General features: G+C 38.7%; 1 protein-coding gene across 2 annotated transcripts; it reads right to left on the reverse strand.

Annotated features, from left to right (window-relative positions):
- Nucleotides 1-4,701: 4,701 nt before the first annotated feature.
- On the reverse strand, nucleotides 4,702-16,674 carry LOC117990423 (uncharacterized). Of its 2 annotated transcripts, XM_034977860.2 has the most exons (5): nucleotides 16,546-16,674; nucleotides 15,064-15,171; nucleotides 13,170-13,247; nucleotides 11,668-11,756; nucleotides 4,702-5,528 (listed from the first exon to the last, which is right to left on the reverse strand). In XM_034977860.2, exons 1-5 carry the CDS (start codon nucleotides 16,640-16,642, stop codon nucleotides 5,298-5,300), a joined length of 603 nt encoding a protein of 200 aa, XP_034833751.1. In that variant the 5' UTR covers nucleotides 16,643-16,674; the 3' UTR covers nucleotides 4,702-5,297. The 2 variants fall into 2 exon arrangements, with proteins under 2 accessions (XP_034833751.1, XP_069360893.1); XM_069504792.1 differs by lacking the exon at nucleotides 13,170-13,247.
- Nucleotides 16,675-17,063: the final 389 nt, after the last annotated feature.

Here is a 17,063-nt window from a genome sequence, read left to right on the forward strand (position 1 = left end):
ATAGGTAATTATTATCATTGCAGTTATCGGCGATTTCATTCGCGAAGCTACGCTCTTGTTAATTTTTCCGTTAAATCAGTTCGGCCGTTGCGAATATTAGCTGAAACCTTAGAATAACAACATGGGCTGAAAACAAAAACCGGCCAAGTGCGAGTCAGGCTCGCGCAACGAGGGTTCCACACTACAGTCGTATTTTTTCGACATTTTGCACGATACTTCAATAACTATGATGCATAAAAATAAATAAAAATCTGTTTTAGAATGCACAGGTGAAGAACTTTCATATGATATCCCACTTGATATAGTTATCTTACTTCGAAAATTGAAAATGCTAATTATTATATGACCACAATTTTTTTTTTTGTGTGATGTAACCATAAACTTCACGGTTTTCAGGTTTTTCCCCGAATGTCTGCTATAAGACCTACCTACCTAGTACCTACTAAATTTCATGATTCTAGGTCAACGGGAAGTACCCTGTAGGCTGTACGTTTCTTGACAGACCGACAGGCAGACAGACAACAAAGTGATCCTATAAGGGTTCCGTTTTTTCTTTTGAGGTACGGAACCCTAAAAATAAAAAAAGTGCGTGTATACGATGTAACTACTTACAGTTAGACAGTTGTCATGAATTCACTGCTTGCATTTGAAAATTAGTATTTGTCAGCACTCCGAAAAATCTTGGAAATGACGCCGATTTCGCGAGCTATTCAGTACCCGTAGTATAAGATTTTACGTCTCACCAAACCAAACCAAATTCGAGAGTCGAAATACTTCCGCGATACAGTAAACTGGATCTTAATTGCCTTGTTTTAAAGCTCAAGTTTGTCTACACTTCTACAGCCAGCGCTCCAAGCGGAAACATTGCGAAATTAAAATCAGTGGCATTGAATATTTGACTTCAATTCAAGGCTATTTACTTTGATGGTCCATTTTACTTTGATGTTATTGTGTTTCGACTCTCGAATTCTAGTAACGTTTGGTGAGACGTAAAATCTTATACTACGGTCAACAAAGACACTCTGTAGACTGTCCTTGAATTAGAGATGGGCATTATTGGCTATTTCTGGCCACGGTTATTCAACCGCTATTTAGTTTCAATAGCGCTATTGATAACAATTGCCGAATATCGGTATCAAAGCTGTGTTTCAACTAATTTAATATGCGCACCACGCACCGTTTTTGTTTGTAGTAAGTGGCTTGAATCCATACTGGAACGGGCTGGCGCAGGACTCCGAAGTCCGAACACTGGCGGGAACTGGATAGGTAAGGCCTCTGCTAAAAGGCACTCAGAGATATAGAATAACGAAAATTTGTAAAACACTAAATAAAAGGCTATTTTACTTTATATGTTTTATTATTAAAACGCTCATCAGAAATTATTAAAATTAGGTTAATTAATTCAGCAATTTGATTCGGACCCACTAATGCCACAGAATATGCAATAGTACTACTAATGCCATGATGGAAAATACCTACCTATTTTTTCTAATGCTTATTTTCCGAAATGAGATTATAATTGGTTTCTAGTGATCAATATTTGGACGAGTGAAAAACACGATTCATAAGTTCATGTACATCTGAACTTTTTGTGACTCAAATCAAATCGTGAGTCATTGGATCAGCATCAGTGTCATCAACTTAATTATTTCCGATCCTATGAATAGTTAGTTACTTAGGTATATTCCTAGGTGAACTAGAGTGACTAAGTAGTTACTGTATAGGTACTGTATAAGGTAAGAGAGTATAATATTACGCTTCCTATAGACATCGCTAGCAGACATACTCTTTAGATGATTTACCCTGCGATGTACAAGCATCTTCCGGTATGACTACTAATTGTGTTGTTTCGGATTGACTATGCTGCGTGGGCCCTACTGGCCGCTACAACGTCACCGGGGGGGTTGACGAGCGCGAAGCTCCGCCTGGGGGTGAGCCCTAGGGCTCGAAGAAATAATTCGAGAGGTCGGGGGGCAACGTCCTCCTAAGGGCGCCTCCTGTGAGGCTCGGACCACGGCTTAGGATGACGTTGGGATGGGTGGAGTTGTTGGACTACTGGTTAGTCCGTACGCCCCCGAGGCCGTGGCGTGAGTCCACGTCCGGGTGACGTTAGAAATCGGGGACCTCGTCTTCGCCGGCGAAGACGCTGTGATGAGGTTGTATTGTGTAGCCCTACGAGATAGGGTGCATTGTCGGTCATGATTCGATCGTCGGGGTCGTTAAGGACGTGCTTAGGGCGTCTTTTAGGGGGGGGGGGGGATGACTACTAAAGTCCAGCTGAACCTTTAAACTCCTGATCTTTCTACTGTAATGTAAAGAACCTTCCTCGATATAAGTTACTAGATATTCATTTAAGTGGTTTTACTTAAAAAAACTAACTATCGTCACAGTTGTTATTTTTATGGCCTTTTATGACAAAATTATTGTATTTTGAGGCCTTTTATTTCCCTAACGAGTTTATAAGCGGCGGATATTTTTTTTGACAACTAAGTATTATACTAGGCATTTTTTTCAGATATTAATAGTACTTATTAGTTTAATAGTCTAAAACCCATCACAGACACGTAAGATACGTATTAATAATTATTATAATATAAAATAAAAATCATAACTTATAAGATATGAAATACATATAAGTCCGCGACAGGTCGAGATGGCAATCCGGGTATGAGACGGGGGCGCGCCCCGCATACCCGCAAGTCACCCACGCTCTCCCGCACCGGGTTAGCGCGGGGGCTGTGCAGAGCATCTAAACTTGTAGTATATGAAACTAGACGATTTCTGTACCTACATTAATATTTTGAAAATTTTAATCAGAGGAAGCATGAGTTATTCATATATAGAGCCCAAACAGTATTTTTTAAATTTTTTGTCTGTCTGTCAGTCTGTCTGTCTGAGCACACTTAAACTACGGAACGGATTTAAATTTTAAAGACTTGGTAAAGGTACTTACCTACTTATAGCTATTAGGGACACCGGATCATTATAAATAGGTAAAAGGGGTAGTTTTTATCTCGAAAAGCAATAGCGATAATTCCTGGCAGGTAATGATAATTTTTGTCGCTGTTTCTCCGTCACAAAGATTGGTAAATTACGCGTAAAACTGAAGGTCTGATAAACAATTTTGCAGCATCAGGATGAAACTCTTCAAGCGGTAACAGCAAATCATTAGTAATCATTGTAATAACATAATAAAAAGCAGGCTTTAGAAATCTGCCGCAAAGTGGCCGCGCGGCTGCAGCGCTGCGTTCTAAATGCATATTATAATTACGATCAATGAACTGATTCGCGGCCGCAGCGCGGGTGTAGTGCTGCAATCGCGCGTTTTTAGGCTTCCGTAGTAAACAAGGAACCCTTATGTTCGCCATGTCCGTCCGTCTGTCTGTCCGTCCGTCCGTCCGTCCGTCCTCGGTTAATCTCAGAGACTATTAGTGCTAGAAATCTGTAATTTAGCATGGGTATTAATATTAATCACGCCGACAAAGTGGTGAAATAAAGTTGTGATAAATTCTCGTCTACCCCATAGAGTGGGGTATTGATGAATAGGTCTTTTAAAAATAATGTGGGTGTGGGAACATCATTTTTCGATTTCTAGATCCGTTTGTAAGTGCGCCAAATGTTGTAAGCCAAAATGGTAGTATTTAGGCACGTGAAAAAATTCACAGCAGTAGTATATATAATCAATTTTAAAGGAAAACTATCACGGCTAAGTAGGGTTCACAGGTAATCATAAGGTAGGTATAAAATTGGCCGGATTTATTTATATGGATTTACAAACAAAGTTTTACAATAGTGCCGCGCTGCCTCCGCGCGGCACGATGCGGCAAATTTGAAGGCGCCATTGTAATACATAGTAGATACATTATCATTCCTGCCAAGTGCGAGTCAGACTCGCGCACCGAGGGTTCCGTAAAACAGTCGTATTTTTTCTTCATTGTGCAGGGTAAATCAAAAATAAATACAAATCTGTTTTAGAATGTACAGGTAAAGCCCTTTCTTAGTAATCTTACTTTGAAAGTTGGAAATACTAATTATTATTACTTATTTGTTCTTGAACACATTTTAATTTTTTATGTGACGTAACCACAAATTCACGGTTTTCGGATTTTTCCTTTTACTTCTAAATATATAAAAGGAAAAGGTGACTGACTAACTGACTGACTGACTGACTGACTGACTGACTGACTGATCTATCAACGCACAGCTCAAACTACTGGACGGATCGTGCTGAAATTTGGCATGCAGATAGCTATTATGACGTAGGCATCCGCTAAGAAAGGATTTTTGAAAATTCAACTCTGGAGGGGGTGAAATAGGGGTTCGAAATTTTGTGTAGCCCACGCGGACGAAGTCGCGAGCATAAGCTAGTGTGCTATAAGACCTACCTGCCTGCCAAATTTCATGATTCTAGGTGAACAGGAAGTACCCTACTTAAAGGTTTTCTTGACAGACAGACGGACAGACAGTCAGACAACAAAGTGATCGTATAAGGGTTCCTTTTTCCTTTTAAAGTATGGAACGCTAAAAACTGGTAACTACTTATTTCTGGTTCCATCCATGTTAGTAACTTAGTAACTAATTAAATAACCAGCTACGAAATAAGATTAATACCTACCTACTTTGTTTTTTCGAAACTGGTTATTTATCAAGAATATTTTATCCGAGTTCGTAACTGGTTACTAATCAAGAGTAGTCGGGCTTGTGACTATAAAATAAAAACTATTTATATAGTCTGTTACGAACCCGGATAAAATATTCTTGAGAAATAAACAGTTACGGAACCGAAACCGGTTACGAAAAAATACCAACGTGCATGGAACCAAATTTCAGTGCAATTTCAATACGGGTTTCATTATTAAGGTTAAAGCCTCAATAGCTCAACGGGTAGAGGAGTGGACTAAAAACCGAAAGGTCGACGGTTCAAACCCCGCCCGTTGCACTATTGTCGTACCTACTCCTAGCACAAGCTTGACGCTTAGTTGGAGAGGAAAGGGGAATATTTAGTCATTTAACATGGCTAATATTCTTTAAAAAAAAATAAAAAAAAATCATTGTAATATTTCACGAGGAAGGTTTACCTATGTGTAATGTGTATTGAAGGTGTATATAACATAGGTAAAAGTAGCCTTGTTTTTAAGTACGACGAAGTAACGATTTTGACCATCAGTAAGCGTAACATGTTACTATTCTAAATAAATAACTTGACTTTGACTTTGACTTAGGTACATATCTATATTTCGTCTATGGAACAGGTAAGACCACCCGTATGAAGCAGGATGGAGTCAACTAGTAGGCACCTATCTGATAAGTTTTGAAATTAAAATGGAAGATTTAAAATATTGCGTAGTATTGAATGTATTCCGAGAAAAAGATTTGCCAAGTTGTCCAACTCTACCATCCAATAATAACGCTAGGTATTGCCGTACAAACTTTTGTAAAAAGTTCTGGGTTTGCACCATAACACGATAGCATAGAACTCGCTGGCCCATCTCATTGTACACGTGCCACTGCAGGTAGCCCCGTTGGTTCTGGAAGAAAAACACGATTGAGTTATGGCTAAAAGCTAGAGTAAGTCAGCGCAGACAGAGTGGGTTTATGTAGGTATCAGTCCCGCAAATTGCTAGTGAGCTGGCACCATGTCTCATTAAAATCTAAATGACGTCATCCGAAATAAAAATATACCATCAGCTCGAAACTTCAGTCTAGTCCTGACGTCACTAAAATGGCGGCCACGCGCATTATTTGCGGGACTTGACGAGTACGTTGACATAAATAAATAGTACTGAAAACAAAAGACGCTCAAAGCACTGAAAGGACTCATCTGTCAGGGCCTGGTCAGGGCGCACCGTCGCGTCGTCGTCGACGGCGACCGTTCGAATATTTAATTTATATGGAAGTCGCGCGCCGCGGTGTGTATGCGCGCGGAGTTGCGGCGATCAACGGGTCTCAAAATGCCAATTTTTTTCACATATGCGCACGCGCATGAACCGTGCACAGAGCGCATATATTATATCATAAAACAATGTGGACGTGTTGACGAGTGATTTGCGAGTGGTTTGCGTATGTATGTTTACAAGTTACGGCATGCACATGTTCATGAGTTTTTGAGAGTATGAGGATTTGATATACCTTCGCGTTCGCAACAATGCACGTGCGTGCGGAAACAATGACGCGTCCATAAGCATTCGATCCGCATTGTGTGCACGATTCGTGACGTTCGTGACGGACCTACGGACGGACGGACAGCGGAGGCTTAGGCGGAGGCGGAACTATATCAAGTGGGGTATCATATGAAAGGTCTTCACTTGTGCATTCTAAAACTGATTTTTATTTATTTTTATGCATCATAGTTTTTGAGTTATCATGCAAAATGTCGAAAAAATACAACTGAATTGCGGAACCCTCGTTGCGCGAGCCTGACTCGCACTTGGCCGGTTTTTTATATTATAGAGAAGATGCAGGTAGGTATTTATAATTGTCAGTTATTCAATGCGTCATCGGAACCATTAGTCATCAATACTTATAATAAAACTGTAACAGGTCAAATTCTGTACATTGAAGATATCAATCATATCATATATATATATATATATATATATATATACTCATAATAAAACTGTAACAGGTCAAATTCTGTACATTGAAGATATTTTGAAATTTTTTTTTCGAGGGCACTCTTTAATCGATACTGAACCCAAAACTGTAATTTTTTTCATTTTTGTCTGTCTGTCTGTCTGTCTGTCTGTCTGTATCACGGCCGCGCATCACGCTGAAACTACTGAATGGATTCTAATGAAACTTGGTACGATTTGAGGTCATACTATGAGGAAGAATATAGGATACTTTTTATCCCGAAATTCAGCATGGTTCCCGTAGGAGAGGGGATGAAAGTTAAAATGTATACTGAGTTGTAATTCATTAACGCGTAGTCCGATTTCATTCATTCTTTTTTTGTTAGAAAGGGGATATTTTAAAGATTGTTCCGTAAATATTTCAAGGTCATCGGTTTTTAACCGACTGTCAAAAAGGAGGTGGTTCTTTTTTCTACATCGATTTTTTCGAGGTTTCTGGATCGATTTGCATTTTTTTTTAATCAAAAAAAAAGTTTTCGTGGTGGTCACATAAAAAATTCTGGATTCAACTCCTTAATCCTGATGCTGCAGGGTTACTGCCCGCCTGAGTTATCAAGATTAAGGAAGTGTTCATAGTGAATTCATATTGTAGGTACCAAGCAACGACTTTATTCTCAGACTTCAAGTCCCAACTGCACAACCCTGATGATGTAGGGTACAGCACTCCTAAACTATAATGTTTCAGTAACTGCGGATGATGCAAAATTAATTTAGGTACCAAGCATAGGCTACATCATTGAACTTCGGATCCTAACTCCTCAATCCTGATGCTGCAAAGTACTAAAGTCCTAAATCGTGGGGATTTTAGAATTTCTGATAGTGAATTGATATTTTAGGTATCAAGCAACGGCTTCACGATGACACTCCCAGTCCGAAATACTCCACCCGAGCGAAGCCGGGGCGGGTCAGCTAGTGCATAATAAAACAGCATTTTAAAATTCCTATAAAATATAATGTTGAATTTCCTTGTTATGTGTAGTAAATATCTAGGTATAGTGTGCTAATCTAGTCAGTGAAATAAATAAAACACATTCACAATAGTCAATATTAAGTATATCGATTACATATTTATGATAATAACTAGGTGAAGCCCACGACTTCATCCGCGTTGATTTAGGGTTTACAAATCCCGCTACTACTACGTCATTTTGGCATTGTCATATTATATACGTTACTAGCAGATGCCCGCGACTTCGTCCGCGTACTGGTTTCTCATGAGATCTGAAATTTTCCCGCTGCAAAAGGCCTCACTTACCTACTCACTCAGTCTCACCTTAAGACACGGAACCCAGAATACCTAAATGCCAATTTTCATATAACCCTTCCACCCCCATTTTACTCCCTTGTGGGGGAATTTAGTTCGATCCTTTCTTATACCTACCCCCTAGAAATAGCCTACATTTCAAATTTCAAGTAAAAATAACAATTGTTAAAACTTTTCTATAAAAACATTGCCCCCCCTATTTTACCACCCTTAAGGGGGGAATTTCCCAAATTGACTTATACAGATTTTTATTATTTAAAGCTAATAACCTAAATGTCGATTTTCACGTTCTAACTCCAAAAACATACAACCTTCGACCCCCCCCCCCCCCCCCTTCACATCCTTAGGGGGGGAATTTTTCTAAACCGTTTCTTAGCTGACATCTACGTCCTAGAAAGAACCTACCTTACAAATTTCAAGTTTGTAGGCTTTAGTTTCTGAGATTTCGTGATTAGTCAGTCAGTCAGTGAGTCAGTCAGTGAGTGAGAGGTATTTGAAAGTGGACATCTAAGTGTCCGAGTGCGTAGTGTCCACAATTTGTAAAACAACCATGTGAGAGGCGTTGGCCTCGCCGATAATGTTAAAACGCTTTCAATTTTTACTTTTAAATATTAACGTTTAACTTTTTTTTTCACGAAAATGAAGAAAGAATAAAATAGCGTTCTATATTTGTAAGTCTGTCACTTATGAGTTATCGTTATCGTTGGAAAAAAGTAATGTCTTTCTATAAATTATATTTTATGTATTTATGAAGATTGAGTTTAATGGGTGATCCACCTCCTGATCATAGTAGAGAAATTCTTTACTTGGTACTTAGCAGAGCCATCACAGAGGGTGACAGAGGTGACTACAGTAGGTAGGTACTCCATGCATGACCTGAGTTGGACTTGATACAAAATAGGTAATCTGCTGGTACCGGCGTGAAGTAGGTAGGTACCTAGTAAGGTAGCGTCCAAGTGATTATATTCTCTTTGGTAGCGTCTAGCGATAAGACCACTAAATTGTATAGGTATTTACGTTATTATCACAGTTATTTAAGTAGGTGTAATATTTTTATGCTTATTATATTTAATGCTTTGTACGTGCTTTGTACCTACAATAATAGTAACTAGTAATCCATATCCATATACTAATCCACACTAATTCCCACGGGATTTTATGAATCCACAGGGACGAAGTCGCGGCCATCATCTAGTATTATAAATGCGAAAGTCTGTCTGTCTGCTAGCCTTTCACGACCCATCCGTTCAACCGATTTGGACGAAATTTAGTACAGAGATAGCTTGCATACCGAGGAAGGACATAGGCTACTTTTTATCCCGGAAAACCAAAGAGTTCCCACGGAATTTTAAAAAACCTAAATCCACGCGGTCAAAGTCGCGAGCATTATCTAGTATAAATATGTATGAAAAATAATTACAAAAAATTGAAAAAAAAACCGACTTCAATAGGTATTAGTGTGGCTACCTAATCACGAACACTACTATACCTATGTATTTTTTTTTTTAATTTTTTTTTTCACAATTGTTAATTTTTTTACCGAACAAATTATGTATAGGTACAAGAGCTAATATAATTCTATAATTATACTCTTTGGAGTCGGTGCCAATTAAGTAGCTTCTACTATAATACGTCAATGGAGACTACACAATGGCACCTCAGTGGCACCGACCGACCCCAAAAAATATTATTATAGAACTACTTATTTGAACTCTTGTATAGATAATAGACTCGGTAAAAAAATTAAACTATTTAAGTATTTTTTGTTTTTAATGTTTGTGGTTAGGTATTCAAGTAGTTTTTTTTGTCAAATTTTTTTTTCACAATTTTTAGTGGGCCCCATATATTAAAATATACTATGCCTGGTTGAAAACCTACTGTTTACTAAGCTATTACACGATCGCAAGCAATTTACTCCTATCCGTTGAGGAGTTCCATATTATCTGTCTTCGAAGATGTTCCGCAGATCTTCATCAAATTTGTATGGGACCACCTCGTAAATACTTATGTACCCTTTCAAACAAAAAATAATATTCCAAATCGGTCCAGGCGTCCTTGAGTAATCGGGGAACATACATAAAAAAAACAAAGATGCGGATGAATCCTCCTTTTTTGAAGTCGGTTAAAAAGAAAAGCTGACTGACTGACTGACTGATCTATCAACGCACAGCTCAAACTACTGGGCGGATCCTGGCTGTTTGGCATGCTATTATGACGAAGACATCCGCTAAGAAAGGATTTTTAAAAAATTCAAACCCTAGCAGGGTTAATATAGGGGTTTGAAATTTGAGTAGTCCACGCGGATTAAGTTGCGGTAATAAGCTAGTACATAAATAAATAAATTCTTTGAGAAGCTTCTCGGCGATATGTCAAGAGTCTCGCCGCTGACCTGCTTCATACACCTTCAGATGATAAAAACCGGTCAAGTACGAGTCGGACTCGGACAAGAAGAGTTCCGTACCATCGTACAAGATAATACTTTTTAATTTTTAGGGTTCCGTACCTCAAAAGGAAAAACGGAACCCTTATAGGATCACTTTGTTGTCTGTCTGTCTGTCTGTCTGTCAAGAAACCTACGGGGTACTTCCCGTTGACCTAGAATCATGAAATTTGGCAGGCAGGTCTTATAGCAGACATTTGGGGGAAAATCTGAAAAACGTGAATTTGTGGTTACATCACACAAGAAAAATTAAATTGTGATCATGAACAAATATTGCTATTTTCAACTTTCAAAGTAAGATTACTATACCAAGTGGGGTATCATATGAAAGGGTGTACGTGTACATTCTAAAACAGATTTTTATTTATGTTTAGGCATAATAGTTTTTGATTTATCGTGCAAAATAACGATAAAATACGATTGTAGTACGGAACCCTCAGTGCGCGAGTCCGACTCGCACTTGGCCGGTTTTTTTTAATTTGCATGACCATTTTAGAATTCGCCATTTAAAGCGGTAATAGAAATACACTGAAAATTTCAATTTCTTACCTACCTATTACGGTTTACGAGATACTTTGCTAACAGACAGACGGACGAACAGTGGAGACTTAGTAATCGAATTCCGTTGAGAGTACGGAACCAAAAAATTGGTTTCTGACTGAGTAAAAATTTTAAGTCGAGTAGGTATTTAAAATCAAAAACTTCAAACACATTTTTACATACTTAAAAAACCCGGCCAAGTATGAGTCAGACTGCGCACCGAGGGTTCCGTTCCGTACTACAGTTGTATTTTTTCGCCATTTTTCACGATAAATCAAAAACTACTTTGCATAAAAATAAATGAAAATCTATAATTCGATGGAAAATCTGTGTTAGAATGTATTGGTACCCTTTCATATGATACCTCATTTGGTATACCTAGTAAGCTTACTTTGAAAGTTGAAAACACTAACAAATTTGTTCATGAACGCATTTATTTTTATTTTTTTGTGTGATGTAACCACAATTTCACGGTTATAAGATTTTCCCCTTACGTGTCCTATAAGACCTACCTACCTGCCAAATTTTATGATTCTAGGTCAACGGAAAGTACCCTATAGATTTCTTGACAGACACGATAACGAAATGATCCTATAAGAGTTCCTTTTTGCCTTTTAAGGTGCGGAACCCTAAAAATGTAACAAAAAGGTTTCTTATTCAACAAAAAAATTCAGGAGCTTGCTAACCCAAAGGTTAAATCGGCAAGTACAAAAACAATTAGATAAATAATTATTAATTAAATATATTATACAGGCAAGTATACTGTAAGTATTGAAATAAATTCTACTCACCAAAGCCATATTAGTTGGTACCGACATGACACTGGTGAAAGAAGTTTCGGCGTCTGTCCTGACGGGACACATGACAGTTTCACAAGGCTCTGAAAATAATAAGGTATAAGGTACAGTCCGTTCACTGTAACTTTTCTCCTGCCGTCATGTTGGCACCATTGCTTTGTTTGCTTTATTCCTTAGACGTTAGGGTTTATTATTGTGTGATTTGCAATGGTGCCAATATAAACGTCAGGGGAAAAGTTATGATGAACGGACTGTAGGTACAAGGGTAGGTACCTATTTATAGTTATTTATGCGACTGTTGTATACAGAGGGGCATTAAAACACGAAAGTCGGTTTATCGGTCGGATAATAGTATGACTTGAGTGTTTTAATACCTAATTATCAACAGTTGCATACAAGACTTTATCTACACCCATAATATTACGAATCCTCTATAAAAGATTCTGAAACAGTTAGCGTATTGCCAACATTAAAACACCCAATATCTTAATAACCATTAAAGCATCCAAACGAGTGTTATAATGTTGTACTGAATTTCATTATAACACTCCTGTGAAAAAGAGAGCGCTTTACTGTTGGCATAAATCTGTCTCGTTATGCCAGCAGTATAGCGCTGTCTCTTAGCATACAGACCGACACACACACTTGACTCTAATAAAAATTAGCACTTTAAAACATCATATTTTATAAACGAATCTAGAAATCGAAAAATGATGTTCACACATCCACAGTATTTTTAAAAGACCTATTCAACGATACCCCACACTATAGGGTAGAATAGAAAAAAATAATCATCCCCACTTTACATGTAGGGGAGCTACCCTAAAAAAATACTTATCACAATTTTATTTCACCACTTTGTCGGCGTGATTAATATTTATACCCATGCCAAATTACTCACTCATAGTCTCTGAGATTAACCAAGGACGAACGAACGGACGGACGGAAAGACGGACGGACATGGCGAAACTATAAGGTTTCCTTGTTTACTACGGAACCCTAAAACGCAGTTGAATTGAGAACCTCCTCCTTTTATTGAAGTCGGTTAATTAATCAAGAATATTTAATCCGTGTTCGTAGCGGAACATTGTTTTTTTGTAACTGGTTACAGATCGCGCGGCGAGAGTTTGGCTTTGACCTTCGGGTGGAGGGGATTACTGCGCATGGGTACGTACTGTAGGGAACGACTGGAGCAGTGGAGCGCCAATCAGAGCACCGCGTGCGCCTACACACCCGCCCCGCACCCCACTAATTGCCCGTTGATACCCAATTTCTGATTTCTGCGCAATAACGGTCAAAGCCAAACTCTCGCCGCGCGTACTGTACTACTAAACGACGTATCCGGTACGAACCCGGATAAAATATTCTCGATTAATAACCAGTTACAAAATGGCGAAGTAAGTATAAATCTTATTTCGTATTTAATTCGATTTTGGTTACCAACGAAAAATTAGTTACCAACGTGGACAATACTGATTTGATTGCACAGCTGTTACCTGGAGTCACTGGTGTTCGTGCATGAACAAAGTTAATTTGTATGGTGACATCTTGATCCAGTTGACGTGATGCGAAATCTGAAAACGAAATATTATAACCAGAATAGGTACCTATGTATGTCAGAAAGTGAAAAATCACAGTAATGGTTGTCACGATGAACCATGCTTCCAAAACCTTATTTTTGGTGATTGATGGAGATTTTCCGTGTACAAGAGAAGTGTAACCTAGGTAACTGCCTATTATAATGCGCTACGTTTGTATCTAACTATCTACCTACGTATTGATATTATAAATCTTCCCAGTAGCTAAATCGTAAATCATCACTCCTTGCGAAGTCATGATTTACCTGGATTTACCTATACCTACTGAAAAGTCCTTCGCCGCGCTGAGTTCGTCTTTGTTCGGGCTCATCTCAGAAACTAGGTGGGTATTTACCTACCTATCTACCTACTGTACGGTTTTTAACAAATGAAAGAGAAAGCTATAATTTATGAACATTTTGCAAAAATAAGCTACGGATAATATGATATGCATTAAGTTCGAAAAAATTACCACCCGTGCGAAGCTAGGGTTTGTGCTAGTAGATACCCTTGGCACTTAGATAATAATATTAATTATTAACTTATGAACTTCAATAAACTTTAACAATTTTATTAGGTACTGAACTCTGATCATCCGATTGAGGTCTAGGATACCACATGAACCTAGGTACCTAAGGGCTATACCTACCTATTATTATTATTCTTTGGCAAATTATAATGAACGATCACAATTAAGTATTTTATTCGCACACGAATAGGTACCTAACTTAGGCGTTGAGATCTACCTCATACTTACAGATACAGAAATAGAATTTTGGTTTATGTAGCAAAAAATAGAAACAAAAAATATGCAATAAGAAAAATTAACAGATGAATAAATATTATGTAAAATTGCACATCATTTAAAGTAAGGCGCCATCTCCACGGACGAGAAAATCGCGGCGATAGTTTCGCCGTGCCACCAAATTCGATACGTAACGTAACTCATAAGGACCTATCTCCACAGGGCGATATTATCGCCGACGCTAGTTGGTCGAACTCGTTGAGATTCCATCGCCCGTGCAGATGGCGCCTTAGTCTAAATATATAAAACAAAAAGGTAGGTAAGAGTTTTACCTACCTTATTGTTTTATATGTGCGTTGATAGATCAGTCAGTCAGTCTTACCGTAAGACTGACTGACTGATCTATCAACGCACAGCTCAAACTACTAGACGGATCAGGCTGAAATTTTACATGCAGATATAGCTATTATGACGTGGACATACGCTAAGAAATGATTTTTGAAAATTCAACCCCTCAGGGGGTAAAATAGGGGTTTGAAATTTGTGTAGTCCACGCAGACGAAGTAGCGGAGATAAGCTAGTCTCACAATAACATTTTTGTAAATAGGTACCATGTTGAGAGGCTATCTATTAATAGGTAAGTAATTGTAAATAACTATTTTTCTTAAACATTAAGTTGTAAGCAAAACGAATTGCTACCTACTTGCAAAAAAAATTGCTCGGAGTGAATTGTCTTGTGAGTCAAGTTTGATACGTCTTTATAGAGTCGTTTTAGGGTTCCGTACCCGAAAGGTGCCAACAGGACCCTATTACTAAGTCTCCGCTGTCCGTCCGTCCGTCCGTCTGTCTGTCTGTCAGCGGATTGTATCTCGTGAACTGTCATACGTCAAATTTTCATAGAACATGTATTTCTATTGCCACTATAATAAGTAATGACAAATAATAAAAGATTAAAAATGCCAGCATCAAAATTTAAAAAAAGACTTGTACGATGGTACGGAACCCTTCGTGTGCGAGTACGACTCGCACTTGACCGATTTTTTGTAGGTAGCATGATTAACAACTTACCAGCTAAAAATCTTACATTGACGGGAATCCTGTCGCCCAGCGTCACGAAACAAGGCAGCCGCATGCCACATCCTTGTATATTTACTGTGTGAAGATCGTAAGCTGACCCTGTATTTAAAAGGTACTATGCATTTCAAATAAGAAGACAAAATATGGCAAGGTATAACTCGTAAACTCCTTTCGAGCTTCTACCTACTGCCAGCACCAAAAATTCTCAAGGACAAAAAACGTTACTTATTTTATATGAGAAACAAAATGGTACTTTTAACGTAGGTAGGTACGCATATCTACTAGTTTGTGCCTTGCATGTGCTTATTAAATGATTATTTTCTATATGGTCTGACTGACTGACTGTATAGACATCCGAGAATATGACACTTTGTACCCACTTTAATCTTTTTTTTAATAGGTACACACATGTATTAGTTTTATTGCTTTATGAAAAGTATTAACTAAATACCTACAGCATTTAAATACCTAGTATCTTATATCATGTACCTTAGTATCATCATCATGATCAACCCATCGCCGGCTCACTACAGAAAACGGGTCTGCTCTCAGAGTGAGAAGGGTTTTGGCCATAGTTTACCACGCTGGCCATGTGGGGATTGGTAGGAGGTTGGAGGTTGGTAGGGGGGTGGGACACCTTTGAGAACATTATGGAGAACTCTCAGGCATGCAGGTTTCCACACGGTGTTTTCCATCATTACTTGAAACGCACATAACTCCGAAAAGTTAGAGGTGCCCGGGATCGAACCCACGACCTCCGATTATAAGGCGGACGTAGTGGTTAGGTACTTAGTATGTGTGGAGGTAATTTTAATTAGAATTATAATATTTTCTCAAAATAAGAAGTGCTTAGAGCGTTTTGAGTATCCGCGTCTTGTCCCCGTTCGTGTACCTAAGTACAAGAAGAATTTATTCATTTATTTTATTTTATTTTTCATGTAGGTACCAAAATTGTAGTTAAATACAAAGAAATAATAAATTGAAAATGACACAAGAAGCTGGTAGGTACTACATATTCCAAATCACAGATGTACGCGCGCAACCAGTGTGCCCTTCTTGATCGGAATGGCGGTTCTATAATGATTTAATGGAACTGAATGTTGTTAAAACCATGGAACTGTCAAAAAGGCGAATAGGCAGAACATGTGACACGTATGAACGGCACAAGAGCCCCGAAAAAGTTGCTGTACTGTACTGCAAACCGGAGCGGAGGGCCATAGAGGCCGAAGAAGACCTAAAGGTCTGGTCGGTGGATTGATGGAGTGGAGAAAGGACATGGGGGGTTTGGGGGTTTGAAGCTGGAATGAATGTGCTTCTGACCGCCTTCGAAGGAGAAGCCAAGGCCCACCCAGGGCTGTAACACTTTGATGATGATGATGCACTTTACGATGAATCGGGCCCAATAATCTGCCATTTTCCCTTGAATAACTACTTACATTCGATTGAACAGGTATGAGGTAGGTAGGTTCTTACCACAATCCTCAAATAAAACTGAGGCGCAGGTGGCTACGAAAACTAATTGAAACACCAGGTATAAAAACAACATTCGAATTATGCAAAATGATTGCATTAATCACACTTATTAACCGCACTGAGGTCTCCACAATAATATCAAGGTACCTAGCCCCTGCTGATTACCGTATCAAAACTCAAATTAGATAACATTTGTCATAGTTGTTTGTAATAATTATACCTATCTAATTAATAAGAAAAGTTGGTAAGTAGGTACTTAGATAGGTACCTATAGTCCGCGACAGGTCGAGATTGCAATCGGCGAGAGCATGTCCCGCACAGCCCCACAACTCTCGCGCTAACCCGGTGTGGGCGAGCGCGGGCGACATGCGGGTGTGCGGGGTGTCGCCCCGCCTCATATCCCGATTGCCATCTCGACCTGTCGCGTACTATAGGGATACTTAGTGCGCGCCTAGTTTAATCTGAAGTTGCAATATTAGGTAGGTACTTTTTAGGGTTCCGTACCTCAAAAGGAAAAA

This window comes from Maniola hyperantus, chromosome 18 (assembly GCF_902806685.2).
Source record: "Maniola hyperantus chromosome 18, iAphHyp1.2, whole genome shotgun sequence".
Taxonomy (NCBI): domain Eukaryota; kingdom Metazoa; phylum Arthropoda; class Insecta; order Lepidoptera; family Nymphalidae; genus Maniola; species Maniola hyperantus.

What these genes read in the sequence shown, in the direction of transcription:
- LOC117990423 (XM_034977860.2), bottom strand. Translation starts at nt 16,642, where the DNA reads ATGCAATCATTTTGCATAATTCGAATGTTGTTTTTATACCTGGTGTTT. An exon ending in CAATGTAAGATTTTTAGCTG is followed by an intron (nt 13,248 to 15,063) that starts GTAAGTTGTTAA and finishes TTTCGTTTTCAG; the next exon opens with ATTTCGCATCACGTCAACTG. An exon ending in ACGAACACCAGTGACTCCAG is followed by an intron (nt 11,757 to 13,169) that starts GTAACAGCTGTG and finishes TATTATTTTCAG; the next exon opens with AGCCTTGTGAAACTGTCATG.